This window comes from Arachis stenosperma, chromosome 2, assembly GCF_014773155.1.
Source record: "Arachis stenosperma cultivar V10309 chromosome 2, arast.V10309.gnm1.PFL2, whole genome shotgun sequence".
Lineage (NCBI taxonomy): Eukaryota > Viridiplantae > Streptophyta > Magnoliopsida > Fabales > Fabaceae > Arachis > Arachis stenosperma.
This window is the reverse complement of record NC_080378.1, coordinates 115684250-115698490: the sequence shown is the minus strand read 5'-3', so window position 1 is coordinate 115698490 and position 14241 is coordinate 115684250. Positions and strand designations below refer to the sequence as shown.

The 14241-nt window shown below is 28.1% G+C and overlaps 1 protein-coding gene across 3 annotated transcripts; it reads right to left on the bottom strand.

Moving 5' to 3' along the window:
• Positions 1-7491: 7491 nt before the first annotated feature.
• LOC130960627 (uncharacterized) lies at positions 7492-12360 on the bottom strand. 3 transcript variants are annotated; one of them, XM_057886073.1, is made up of 4 exons: positions 12073-12359; positions 9634-9884; positions 8469-9318; positions 7494-8212 (listed from the first exon to the last, which is right to left on the bottom strand). In XM_057886073.1, exons 3-4 carry the CDS (start codon positions 9274-9276, stop codon positions 7680-7682), a joined length of 1341 nt encoding a protein of 446 aa, XP_057742056.1. In that variant the 5' UTR covers positions 9277-9318; positions 9634-9884; positions 12073-12359; the 3' UTR covers positions 7494-7679. The 3 variants fall into 3 exon arrangements, with proteins under 3 accessions (XP_057742057.1, XP_057742056.1, XP_057742055.1); XM_057886074.1 differs by lacking the exon at positions 9634-9884 and having other exon boundaries at positions 7492-8212; positions 12073-12360; XM_057886072.1 differs by lacking the exon at positions 12073-12359 and having other exon boundaries at positions 9634-10667.
• Between the last annotated feature and the right edge of the window lie 1881 nt (positions 12361-14241).

Genomic DNA, 14241 nt, shown 5'->3' with positions numbered 1-14241 from the left:
TATAATATAAGATGTATTACAAAAATATATCAACAGAAAATATATTTTAAAATAAAAAATATGTATATACTTTTTACTAACGAAGTAGTCGATTTTTCGTATCATAAAAAATTCACTGATAATGGAATTTGTGTCAAATTTTTCAATAATTTTTTTTAATATAATTAAAAGACAATTAGTAAGAAATTTATTTTTTATTTTGTTTCTAAGTTATTTTTCACAATATTCATAGTTGAGAAAGATCTCTTAATTGTAGCAGTTGAAACAGAGAGAATTAATACCAAATGAATAAAAAAAGACGGTCACAAAAAGAAAAAGAATTCACTTTATGAAATTTGAAATTTTTTATTTAATTAAAAAATATTAGTAATAATTTATTTTTCAAATTTTTTTAATATTATTACTTATTTTTTAGATATTAAAAATTATTAATATTTAAATTAAATTAGACTTTTATTTATATTAGACTAAATATTAAATAATTTTTTTAAAAAAATTAAATTATACATAATAATTTATTACTATTAAAAAAGGGTAGTGCTAGAGAGCCAATAGTCTACGCGTACAATGTGTACAATGGGCTAAATCTTTGGTCGTTGATTTTGGAGTTTATCAAAGATCGAACCTTTAACCTTTCGGATCTAGAACTTTAATACTATGTCATGAATCCACTTATCCTAAAAGCGTAACCTGACAGGACAATTTAACACTAATGGTCATATTTCTAATACTTCTTAAATCTTTATTGTACACATTGTACGCTTAGACCATTGGCTATATATATATATATATATAATCACTACACACACGAAAACAAAGAAACCAAACCCCTCGTCCAAGGAACTGAACTGCAACACTTGATACGTTATTATTGTTCCTCACCAGCAAAATCAAAATGAAGGGTCCACGTACGTTTCAATAATAATAACAATAATAATAATAATAATAATAATAATATGTTGCAATTTGCATTAAAAGTATCTTTATTACTATTATTTTATTATATATAAATTAAATGTATGTTTTGATGAATTATGATTGAGTGGTATTAATTAGTATATATCAATTTTATGATCTTTTTGTGATTGATTAAGGTTTAAGTAGTGTCAACATTGATTAGTTGGTGGCTCTTCATCACCCATCTTACCACAAAAGCTTATTTTAATTTGTAAGATTTAGCTATTTCACCTATTCTATATATTTCTCACACTAATACTACTAAGCTTAGTGTATACATGTCACAACATGTTTGATATTTTTTCTACCATGAAGGTCCTCTTTCTACCGACATAAAACTAGGCTAGCTCAACGGTTATTTTGGACTTGCAAATTGATTGAATACCTTCCTACCCTAGAAAGAGAATAAAAAATAAAAATAAATAAAAATTAACATTTGATTTAAAACCTAGATTCAATATTTTATTGTTCAAACTTATTGAATTAATTGTGACAATAATAATTGAAGAAGGTTGTGCAATTTCTAGTTGAAGAAGCCAACACTAGAGAGGAAGAACTAACAGTAATAGCATTACCAATGACGGATCTAAAAAATTTTGATAATAGAGCGAAATATATATAATATGATAATAATTTTTATAATAAAAATATTAAGTTTACATAAAAATTAGCTACCAAATTATTTACTATAGATTTGTGTATAAATATATATATTATTTAACTTATTTTTAGTATATATTTTATATTTCAAAATTTGTATTTTAAGATTTATTCTATACAAGTGATTATTTTATATATACGTAGCATAATTGTTGTTATAATTATATTTTATTATTATAAAATATGATTGAATTTTAAAATATTTAATTGCAAATTAAAATACTAAAATAATAATTTAAATAATAACATATAATTTAAAATTTAATTTTTTATATTTCATATTTTAAAACCTTGACAATATAATTAAAATGTCTTTTTCTTTTTTGTATATGTCTGTTGATCAATCATTTAAAAACCAACTTTCATATAATTAGCTCTTGATGATATTCATTGTTGAAAAAGTTTATTCAATTAGTGTAGTTATAAAAAACTAAAGCTAATTTCAAAAGAAGAAATACAAATGGATAGATAATATTCTTTCGAGTCGATTTCTAAAAAAGAACACAAATTTTATTTAAATTTAAAAATTGATAATTATAATGGACATCTGATATGAAGTACTCAAATTGACTATCAAGTGTCGAAAGTTAATAAAAAATTATTTTGGAGTCAAATTTAATAATTTGGTAAAGGCAAATAAATATTATTATTATATACTACTCAATAAAATTTTAAATTGTAATGAAAGTGCTTATTTTCATATTTATAAGAGTAGATCCGTCCCTGGGTATCACAAAAAAAATGTGATAGATTAGATTAAAGGATGTAATTGAATCAATTGGGAAAAAAGATTTTTGAGAAATAGAATTATGAGAAAGAAAGATATGTTTTAGAATTTAGCAATTGTGTATAAAGAGAAAAAAGAATTAAACTAGAGAAAAAATGAGAGTAATAGACGGCGGAAGAATCACGTCAATAGGTGTTCTGGGACTTTGAAGATACATAAAATACAATGTGTGATGTGCGGATTTTGCGGACTAGGATATATTAATTATGTGTTTGATTATACGTGGTTTGTACCAGGGTATCCATCAGCCCGGAAGCCCAATGACTAATCCCTCGGGTACTGCAGAGGCACACAAAGTGGGCGACCCTCCCAAGCAAGCAAGCTCCATTCCCATCCTCCAGTGAATATCGAACCCGGGAGAGATGGTTAAGGGACACAGACCCTCATCCATCTGTGTCAACTTGCGTTGGTATATATTTAGATACTTTTGCTGATTTTGCTGATTGATGCATATGTAAAGTATATAGGTGTTGTTTATAGGAGACAATACTTAAAATTCTAAGTGGGTGATCAAGTTTTTTTTTCGAGTGTCACTTATGAAAAATGTGATGATATTTGGTAAAAAAAGTAAATTTAGTTTTTACTATATTAGTCCTTTTGAGATCTTAGAATGAATAGGTGCAGTAACATATACTACCTGATTTGTTTATGATTCATCCAATATTTCACATGTTTGTGTTACATAAATACCATCATAATCCATTTCATGTACTTACCCTTCAATAAGTGGAATTGAAAGAGAATTTATTATTTGAATAAAAATCTATTACTATAATTGATCGACAAATAAGGAGGTTACGTTTTAAAAAAATAGCCTCTAACAAAATTATCTGAAAAAATTATTAAAAAAAAACAATAAAAAAATCTGATAATATAATGCGCCACAAATATTCGTATTTGTTCAAAACTTAAAGTATTTTCGTGTTTGAAGTTTGAGAACCGAATTTTTTAAAGGTGAAAAGACTATAAAGTCTTTAAAAAAAAAAAAACTGAGCCAAGCCTATAACATTTCCTTCTTTTCTTTTCTTTCCAATGGCGCACACACCCTCTAAAAGTATCATACACACATAGACACTATGCTACCATTCCATCCTTTCTCACCGCTAGAATATGTCTTCCTCCCCTCCCTTGTGCTATTTTCTTCAACAATAAATTTTTATATACTTTTGTTTTAATTATTTCCATTACTCTTCTTCTACTCTAACTCTATTATATCTTATCAATTGTGTTTTTTTATGTTGGTTTTTATTGCAAAATTTTATTAAAATAACCTAAATTTGAGAAAGAAAAAAAAAATCATCTTTTAATTCAAATATTACTAATTATTAAAACATCAAAATGACTGTTTAACTTAATAATTACTTATATCTTTAATTTTTGTCATGATTATAATTATAGGTATTAATAAATCCAAAAAAAATTAGAATTAGGATAAAATAGAATTTAAAAATTTTGGATATATATATTCTATTATATCAATTGATCTTAAAGTTAATTTATTAGAGTTATTATTGTTATATTTGTGATATTAGATACTCAACGAAATCACTCTTTTTATTTGTTGAAATCTGTGGAGTAAAAATTTTTCTTTTGAATTTTAATTTATGAAAAATAAATCTTGTATTTATAATAAATTTTAATATTGTATCATTTTTATAATTATAGAAAATAATTTTAAAACCAATTATTTAATTATTTACTAACTTAATTGTTAATATGATGTTTATATTAAATATTTTATAAAAAAAATTCACCTGAGACATAATATTTCTGCTAAAATTAATTAAGTTTGTTATTTGAAAAATTAAATTACAAATTTAAATATTATCTTGCATTTACACTTTAAATATAAATTTAGTATTGAATTTGGATAAAGTTATCATATAGATTATTAGTAGATTGATGATGTCTTTATTGATTTGTTTGACAACTATTAATATGATTATAGTTGTATGTTAAAATATTTTAAAAGGTTCTATGACAAAAACTGTAGCTAGCGGCAATAAGTACTAGACTTAGTGCACCTTGTCTGTATATAATTATATTTTCAGAATCATATAAAATGAAAAATGGTACCTATCTATTTCATGTTCACAAAACCAGTTGAACATATTTATTTCAGAATTCACACAAAAAAAAACCTAAATATGATTTCTGTCTATTGATTTGAATTTTTTGGATTAGATAATCTTCCACTTATATTTTTTATATAAAATTAAAAGGTTTAAACGTTTAATATTTATAATTAATTATCAATGTGTTTGAATATATTTCTATCACTATTATTAAAGTGGATTTATTTGGATTTATTTTAACTAAGAATTTATTATTTATAATGGTCTCTTGTGAGACTATAGTCTATAGATACTCTATTTACTACTGAGTTGTAAAACTCACTTTGTTGTCCTTTATTTTTTTTTTTTTTCAGATATAGGTCTTGATCCTAACCTTGCTTCATCAATTCCGCTGTAATTTTGTTTGAGTTGGTAAGTCCTTTATAGTTTAAGGGCTTAATGTTTTATATAAATAGTTTAAAAATTTTTTAGACTTGTTAAACTGCTTTAAATTTATATGACACAGATAAAAATTAATTTTAATGACATGAGTATGCTATTTTGTAAATATTTTAATAGGTAAAACTAATAAATCATATTTTACTGTAGATATTAAAGTCGAATTTTTTATAAATATGTTTTAAATATGAAGCTGAGGATGTGTTACCTTTTAATATGATTGAAAATTTTATTTATTTCTATTTTCTGTAATATCAATTTTTGAGGCTTACTTAGAAAGATTTGTTTAAGCGCCAGTTATGACCGAATCGAGTCGTGACACTTAAATTTTAAGATTAATCTTAAAAAATTATTTTAAAATAAAAGTATTTTAATTGTTTTAATATAAAATTTAAATTTTTATTTTCTACTACAATCAAACAACCTTAATCAATACTCTAAAATTATTTTAGCCTTTCAAAATTATTGCTAAATGGCCATTTTGGTCTCTTATAATAAATTATGTGAGTATTTTTTCTTTTTAAAATCAATTTTAAATTTTAATTCCTAATATAATTAAACAAACTTAAATCGAAAATAATATTTTAGTCTTTTAAACTTAATTATAAAATATTATTTTTATCAAAATATTAAAAGTGGTACTTTAATTCTTTTGCAAAATTATTCAAAAAAATATTTTAATATTTTCATAATAAATTAGAAAGACATTTTAGTATAAAAAGTATATAATATATTTTTGAATTTATTAAACATTTAAAGTGAAAGAATAAGAAGATATAAATAATGAAATTTAAAAAATAATTTGACTATTTATAAATAATATAACATTAAATATATACATATTTAAATTAAATAATATTAATTTAAAAAAACTAATTTTATTTTTAATTACGAGGATATAAGAAAAATCACCTCATATAATCATATATATATTTATATGATTGTTCAATTTGGTCATATATACATAGCTTGTATTTGTTCCGGCCCGGCCCAGCCAGAGTATGTCCCAGCTCGGGCGGCCGACCAACGGACAACCAGAATCGGAAGAACCATCCGACACATCCACCCCTCCAGCATAGCACTTAACAGCCGGGAGAAAAGAAAATTTTTTAGAAGGCGAGTTTGTTCTTGTGGGACCCGTCCTAGATCCAGAGTATATAAGAAAAGACTGCCATCTGTACGAATTTCTACAGATGATACTGTACAGATAGCAGTAAAGTGAGGGATAGTGACTGTACTTTGGGGAGGGGTAGGACCCTCTTCCTATATACTCTGGATTTAGGGCGAGTCGCACAAGAGCAGACCCGCCTTTTAGGAAGTTTCCTTTTCCTCTAGCTGTCAAATACTGTGCCGGAGGGGTGGAGGTGTCGGATAGTTCTCCCAGTTCGAATTATCCGTTGGGTCGGTCGGAACATGCTCTAACTGGATCGGGACAGAATAGATCTCAATTTTTTTAAGTGATATTTATAAAATTTTGGTCATAGTTATCAAAATTGATTGAATAATAGATTCAAGAGAAATATAGATTTACTAAATCAATAGTTCAATAAAAAATGTTTAAATCAAAATTAATTAATTCAATATTAAATATATAATTAAATTAATTGATGTAATATTAAAACAGATACATATAATAAGAAAAAATTTGACAAAATTCAACCAATCTAATTACAAGCACGGACCAAAAATCAAATTAGACTAGTTTGGTTTATCTGATTTTAGTCAAATCAATCTAAATTTGATAAGGCAAATTTTGTGGTGCCTATAACTTTGGTGTCGAAATTATTAAATTTGTCTTTTATGGTAAGTTTTAAATATTAAAAAATTATTTTTTTTTATATTTTTTAATTTAAATATTAACTTTTATCTCTTTTTAGTAAGTTAGACAAGTTTATATAAGCACCATAGAATGCATTGTTTGATAATTGTCTTATAATAAAATAATAAAATAATATATATTACTCACTTAATATTTCTCTCAAATGATTAATTACAAACTTATTTATATAAATAACAATTTTCTGATTTCCCATTTCTCTTACCTTCTGTTTTTCAGCATTAATAGTTAAGCTTAAACTCTTAATCATGGAAGCACATACTAAAGAAAATAATAAAAATAAAAGAGACAAAACTTGCTCATATCTATAGTATTATGTATCTTTTTCTAATTCCTCTAACTCTCACTAATGAGACTTTCTTTGCATGCAAAAAATTTAAAATTTCATATGGCAAACTACACTTTGTTTTGCTGCCACAATCTCAAGCAATTACTATATTCGTAGCTTGAATAATTGAATCTATGCAATAACCATAGCCAAGTGCTGATCAAGCCAAAACATTCACAATCTCAATGCTTGAAAGAAACCAAGATTGCTCAGCTTTGCTATCACTTTACCAAAAGCCATGGCCCATATACATCCAACAAAATCAGTGTTTCTTCGAACTTTTTCGCAACCAAGCAGTCGGAGGTAGTACTCAAGCAAGCCTCAGTACAGCCAGAGCTAGCAACGCCACAGCTCGAAAGTAAACGAAATCATAAATACTATTAATAACATCACATTCATCCCAAATTAAACAATTGTTGTGAGAATTGAATTACAAAGGAATTCTTTCAAAAATTCAACCCAATTCTTTCAGTGTGAAGTTTCCAAATCCACAAAATACAGTTGGAAGTATCATGTCTTCTTAATTCTTAAACCAAAAATACATCCAAGGAAAACCTAAGCAAAACATGAATAAAAGATGTTAAAATGGAAATAACTCTAGATGAGCTTTGGCTTCTTTGACACAGGAGAGAGAGGATCCTTTGACTCTATCCAAAGAAATTCCTTAATTTCATCTATAAATGGGTATATGTCTCTCAGTATAAAAGGTCTTTCCAAATAATCTACCATGGAATAGACATTTCTCCTGATTACATTAACAGTTAAGAAATTATGAACCTTTTTATGAGCAGGACTGTTAATGTAATCCATATCAATAGCATCCTCCATGATAGATAACTGAAATATAGAAACACAAATTAATGGACATTTACGATTATGATGCTCCCCTAGAAAGCCAATTAACATGGCACAAACCATGTTGTTATCAAGGTAGACGAGAGTCGGACATGCAGCATAAAATGCAGGTTGGATGCCCTCAAAACAACCCTCGATTGGCTGAACAAATCGAACACCTCTTTCGTTCACAAGCAAGGCATGTAAGGTTGCTTTATACCCATTTTCCCATTCACCAAAATGATCGGATCTTTCAATGTCAGAAGTAGAGAGATGAAGACTATAATCCCCGCGGACTGCAACAAAAAACATAAGGACTAGATTTCAATTCAATTATACGTTTCACTGCTGAAAATATCATTAATGATCTAACAAAACTCAATTCAATTAAACTGTGTACTTTAAATTTCATTTCAATTCAATTCCGTATCGATTGTAGTATGTTTATGGTGAGAAAAATAAGTTTTGATCCAGCATATAAAAAAGATAAATAAATTAGAGAAACAAAGAAACGAATTAAGAGATTATGATTGAAATTGCTGAGAATGATACCTGGAAGAGGCAGTGTAATGGGACGGTGGTAGCGCTGTCTGCCCTGAACAGTAAATCTGAAAGATTCTATGAATGCATCAGCTCCCCCCTGTATAGTCCATGTCCCACCTCCCAAGTATGGATCAAAGGAATAGAAGAGCACGCTTTCAAAGTCTCCAACATTGGGTGAAGAAGTTTTGCTGTTTAATTCCATAAATGCATCATCTGTCATATAAATGGTTTGAAAATATATTTTTTCACCATACACAAAATGATTTGTTTCAAGTACATCAAGAATACTGAGGCCCAAGTCAGGAGGAGACGGTAGAGGTTGCCAGTCACGTGTTTGTGAGGGCAGAACCCAGAAGGAATCCGATGATACTCGAGGCATCATGGGATCGAACTGGATGAAATAATAATCCTTCTTAATTTTTTCGTAGTCGAACACCATCTTGGCGTAGCACATTGGTGGTTTAGAGATTGAGTCCAGCTCCTTGAACGTTAACTGCTTCTGCTTCTGTTTCTCATTATCTTCTTCCAGATGAAGTTGGAATGTTTTGAACGAAGGAGGACCGAAACGAGATTTGGCGACAGGACGATTTTGAAGACCTCCGAGGAGATAGAAGTTGGAGTCGAACTCCACAAGCTGCATGCAGAAAGCCGGAAGATCAGCCTTGAAAGCAGCTGGAATCGGAGGAAGAGAATCCCAAGTCAGCACCGCCTGGTCCTCCAACTCCGTGGGCGGAGAAAGCAAATCGGAGACGTCGATTCCATAAAACATGTCTAGCGTCTTGAAACACACGTATTGCATCTCTTTCTGTTCCTCCATCTTCCTTTTCTCTTATCGAAACTGAACCCTTGCTGCTCTCGACTATGGTTGATAAAAAGTTAAAAAAACACGGACAAGACCAAAGAGTAAAAAATCAAAATAATCTTAATTTTTTATTTTTTATTTAAATCTTTGGGTCAGTCTAAAATCAGCTCAAATCTTTTAGGCGTTTATGCACCATAGTATTAAAAGCATTGATTTAAATTGGTAGAAGATCCGGTGGTTTACATTCACTCCATAAACAATTTGCTAGAAATTAGGAAAATAAATGACAAGTCTTTGAATATTTCAAAACCACTCCTAAATTAATTGTAAGACAAATTAAGCATCGAAAGCCGCAGTAAAACTTTATCCTACCTCCATGGTCAGTCTGATAATGTTATGGAAGACTTCCGACGACATGCTTGAAAACAAAATCTTGGATGATGGTTGCCGGCTTCACCAACGGCAACATTGAAGAGAAGAGACTATAGCACCGATCTTGACGATGACAACGAGAATGAAGAAGAGGAAAATTACAGGTTTAAGCAATGATGAGTTGGTAGACGACAGGGACAATCAGTGACATCATAGTCATTGACGTTGCTGCCACCGCTAACTGCTTACTCCTGTTCTTGATGAGCAGGCCATTAATTTTTTTTTTTAAGATTGCTTTTGGTTGTAAATAAAGTTTTTTATTCTTGATTTTATTTTGTAAAATTCTACAAGTTTTTCATGTAATTAGATCTTCACTAATTGTACTTTTGAGACTTTGAATCTGCACAAATTTTTTATATATTTATTCAATTTTAGAACAATAACATATTCAATTTCATTGGCAAATTTAACGACAAGGAGGCCATGACACTGATGTTGAATTGTTGTCCAGGACAACGGTGAAGGGGAAGAGCAAGATTGCATGATTTAGGTGACGAAGAAGACACAGATGGTGATAATCATGTGGTACCGTGGTCATTGACGCCCCGATGGTGATTCCAAACTCCTCAAATCTTGTAAGAATTTTTTCAATGGCAATTTTTTCATAAGAACAATGCTAGGGGCCAGCAACATTTGTGATTAGTAGCCATCAATTAGCCATCAATGATGATTTGATGGTGTGAGATTTCATCCAATGGCTCATATTTTTCTGCTGGTTACATGCTGGCCAAAATGCAATAAAATTGCTGGCCCCTAGACTTTTCTTTTTCATAATTGCAGATAGTACGATAACAATAAGATGTGCAAAGTTTATTTCTAAAAATTTCATGCTATATTGCTGGAAGAAGGGTCAAAATAAGAATTTACATAGTATTTACATTCAATTTCTGACGGAAAAAGCAATGAATGGTCAAGATGAATAATACCTGAGAACTATACATCTTCATGAAATTTTTAACTAGCAATTTTGTTGAAGAATATTATCAATAAGAACTTGAAGTTCATATTTGACTTTTACTATATCTGAATTTGTAAGTTTGTGATAGAGATGTTTAATTATGTGATAGCGTTGTGTGCAGGTAACTTAGATTTTTTTAATTGTGTTAACTTTGATAGGTTTTTGGCTGCGGAAAACATTGGTACATTAACTCTCTTAATTATTGATCATTTTCTTGTCATGGCAGTAATGCAAATTCCTTAAAGAAAGAAGCAGATATGTCCAGAGTGGATAATGAGGATGGCAACCTTTGCAGCAACATGTTAAGCGAATTATCATTGTTAAAGGAAAGAAACAAATTGATGGAAAATGAGCTGAAAGAGATGCAAGAAAGATACTCTGAAATGAATCTAAAGTTTACAAAGGTAGAAGGTGAAAGACAAAAGTAGAATATTTGAAATTGAAGGATCTTTGGAAAAAGGAATATCAATGACGACGGGCTCTCATATATGTTAGAAGTTTCTTGACTTGGATATTTTGTCCTTTTTATGTACAACAATGTGTCTATTTTATGGTATAAAATTGGACTAGAGTGCTGCTTAACCGTCAAAAAGAGATAGTTAGCATATTTGTTTTAACAGCTGACAGTGATAAAATACCATAAAACATAATTTTCATACTCCATACTGCCATTGTTGAACTCTTGGTATTATGAAAAGTCTTGTCCAAGTTTTAATTTACTTTATCTTAAATTTACCATATATATAAAATGCATTAGATAAATTACTTAAGCTAGAAGTATGAGCTTAATAAGTCAAGGCCTTCAAATTAAAAATGTTTTGATGTCTATACAAATTTCACGTTAAATCCACATTGGCTTGAGATAGTGAAAAAAATTGCTCGAAAAACTCAATATTACATATTTCTAAATTCAGAGTGTAACATATAAATAAATTGATAGATCCTATTTTTTCCTATATGAAAGATTCTCAAAACTTGTTAAAACAAAGAGATGAACTTCATATAGTTAAACTCCAGAATCAAATAAGCAAAATTAATGAGACATTTTTATTTTAGTTGTCATCATTCATGAACCACTAATTTAAAAAATGCATTTATCTTATATCTACAAAATCTCCAAATAAGCAACGAAAGAAAATAACATTTTCCAATTTTCACATACTTTTCAGTTCATAATCTTAAATTATTCACTGTTCTAGGTTACAGATTTCATCGTAATCATAATTTAACAAAAAAAAGTGGAAAATCGTAGATTTAGAGAGAAAAAATGAAAGGAACGAAACGAGAGAGGAAGAACCGAAGAAGACTAATAGGTACTCACTGTGTTATTAGAAAACAATTTGGCATGCTTTATGAATATACACAAGCATTCTTAATTTGTATTGGAACAAAAAAATGAAATCAATTAAGCAAATTCATACCTGAGACTGAGGTTCCATTGGAACTCTAGAAGTGGAGGATGAAGGAGAAGATCGAGCACCACGGTGCTGACGACGACTTGAAGAGAGAAGAGAAAAGAAAGAAGAGAGAAGAGAGAAGAGGAGACGGGAAGAGCGAGCCTAGGAACTGACGCCGGGAGATGAGATGAGACTGGCAGTGAGTGTTGGCTAGACGGCGACGGCGAAGGCAGAAACAAGAGAAGAGTAGAGTGGGTGGTGATAGTTCTGAACGGATTGAAGAGAAAAGGAATTAGGATTCCACTTTATGAATTTAAAAAATGTTTGGGATAAAATGTAAAAAAAATTATTATTATTATTAATCTCTATATACAGTATATTTATAAATTATGTTTTGTGCATATTAAAAAAGTTCAAAAGATTTGAGCTTATTATAGACAGACTCTAAATCTTTTTGTGCTTTTACAGTTTTGCTACAAAAACTTTTATTTAATTTAGAGCTGTTATTCGTCCCATTGCTCTTGCGATACAGAGCCATTTACATTTAACCTTGAGAAATATTTGAGAGTTTTTAGTTTTTTTTCCAACCCTAAAAAGTAAACGGGTCGTTCTTCGAATAGAAAAAAAACTCGACCAAATGACAGAATGACTGGATTTTCAATCGAGGCGAACCGAATTTTAATTTAACGTCGTTATTTATCTGGTTACCCTCGCACGTCGACAACCACTACATTTGACTTTGAGTAACATTTGAATATTGAGACCAATATTTGGATATTTTCATTTTCAATAAATTTTAATTCTAAATCAATATTTATTTTTTTATTTTGTTAGAGAAATTAATTATTTTGTCAAATTTTGGTGAAATATTAGATAAATAAATATTTATTTATATTTAATAAAAACATATATTTTAAGGCTTATTTGAAATTAGTGTACTTTGAGACTCAACGTGAGATTTAGATGCTTTTGTGGTGAAAATTTAGACGTCTTTTCATATAAAGATGAAGTCATCCGAATTTTTTGTGAACAGGTGAAAAATGGTACCTACAAAAGACTCCAATACTTAAGTTAGCAAAGATTTATGTAAGTTTTTTTTGTAAATCGAGTTTGAAATATTAATAAAGATGTTAATGTATTTATAAGATTCAAATTAAATTAATTAATATTTTAATGACCGATTTGAATAGAAAATAAAAATTCATGAATTATTCTGAACTTTTACTCAACTTGAAAATACTCTAAAACTAATGTATGTACTGTATCATTAATATTTTATAAATTAATATCCCTATTTTGAAATGACAAAAAAATTTATTTTACATAAAAAGAACAATATCTCAAATCAGTGCTTAAGAAAATTTTAATCAGACACTTATACCCTCAATAAATACTACAACAATATAGACTATTTTTTAGGATTATTATGTGTCAAAAAAAATTAAAATTCGTCAAAAAAACAAATTTTGACACTATTTTAACTGTAAAAATATGTTAATAAAAGTTTTGTCAAAAATAGTATTTTTGACATATAAGTAAATCGTAAAAAAAAGTTTAAATCTTATTTTGGTAAATATTGGCCGTCAAAAATAATTTGTTAGAAAAATTTGAGAATATATTTTTTGTGATACTTATTAATCGTCAAAAATACTGTTTATTTTGACACTTATTGACCATAAAAAATTCTCAACAAAAATTTTTAACAAAGAATGAGATGAGATCTTGAAACTGAAGAATAAACTGAGATTTTTAAAATGAAGAATGAGTAATATGATCCTAAATTGAGAGTAGTGTGATGCTAAAATTGACGGAGTTCAACGAAGAAAAAAATAATGGAGTAAGTTGAAAATAAATAAGTGTCAAAATTGAGGAGTAATTTTCTACAATCAAATTATTCAAAAATATTTTGACATTTGTGATATTTGTCAAAAATATATATTAATTTTTACACTTAACTATGGCCGTTAAAAAAATCATGTTAAAATAGCTCTCTTTTTTTATAGTGAAATTTTAATCATCAAATTAGTTTTTAAATTTTTATTGTGCTAGATAAATCAATTTTAACATTAAATTATTTATCTATATAAAGAGACTAATTTGAGAAATTTTTAAAAAAAATCTAAAAACTGTCATGTCTTTTATTAAATAATAACAGTGATTAATTTGTCTAATTTTTTTATTAAAATTCAACAT

What these genes read in the sequence shown, in the direction of transcription:
- LOC130960627 (XM_057886074.1), bottom strand. Translation starts at nt 9,276, where the DNA reads ATGGAGGAACAGAAAGAGATGCAATACGTGTGTTTCAAGACGCTAGAC. An exon ending in CATTACACTGCCTCTTCCAG is followed by an intron (nt 8,213 to 8,468) that starts GTATCATTCTCA and finishes TTTTTGTTGCAG; the next exon opens with TCCGCGGGGATTATAGTCTT.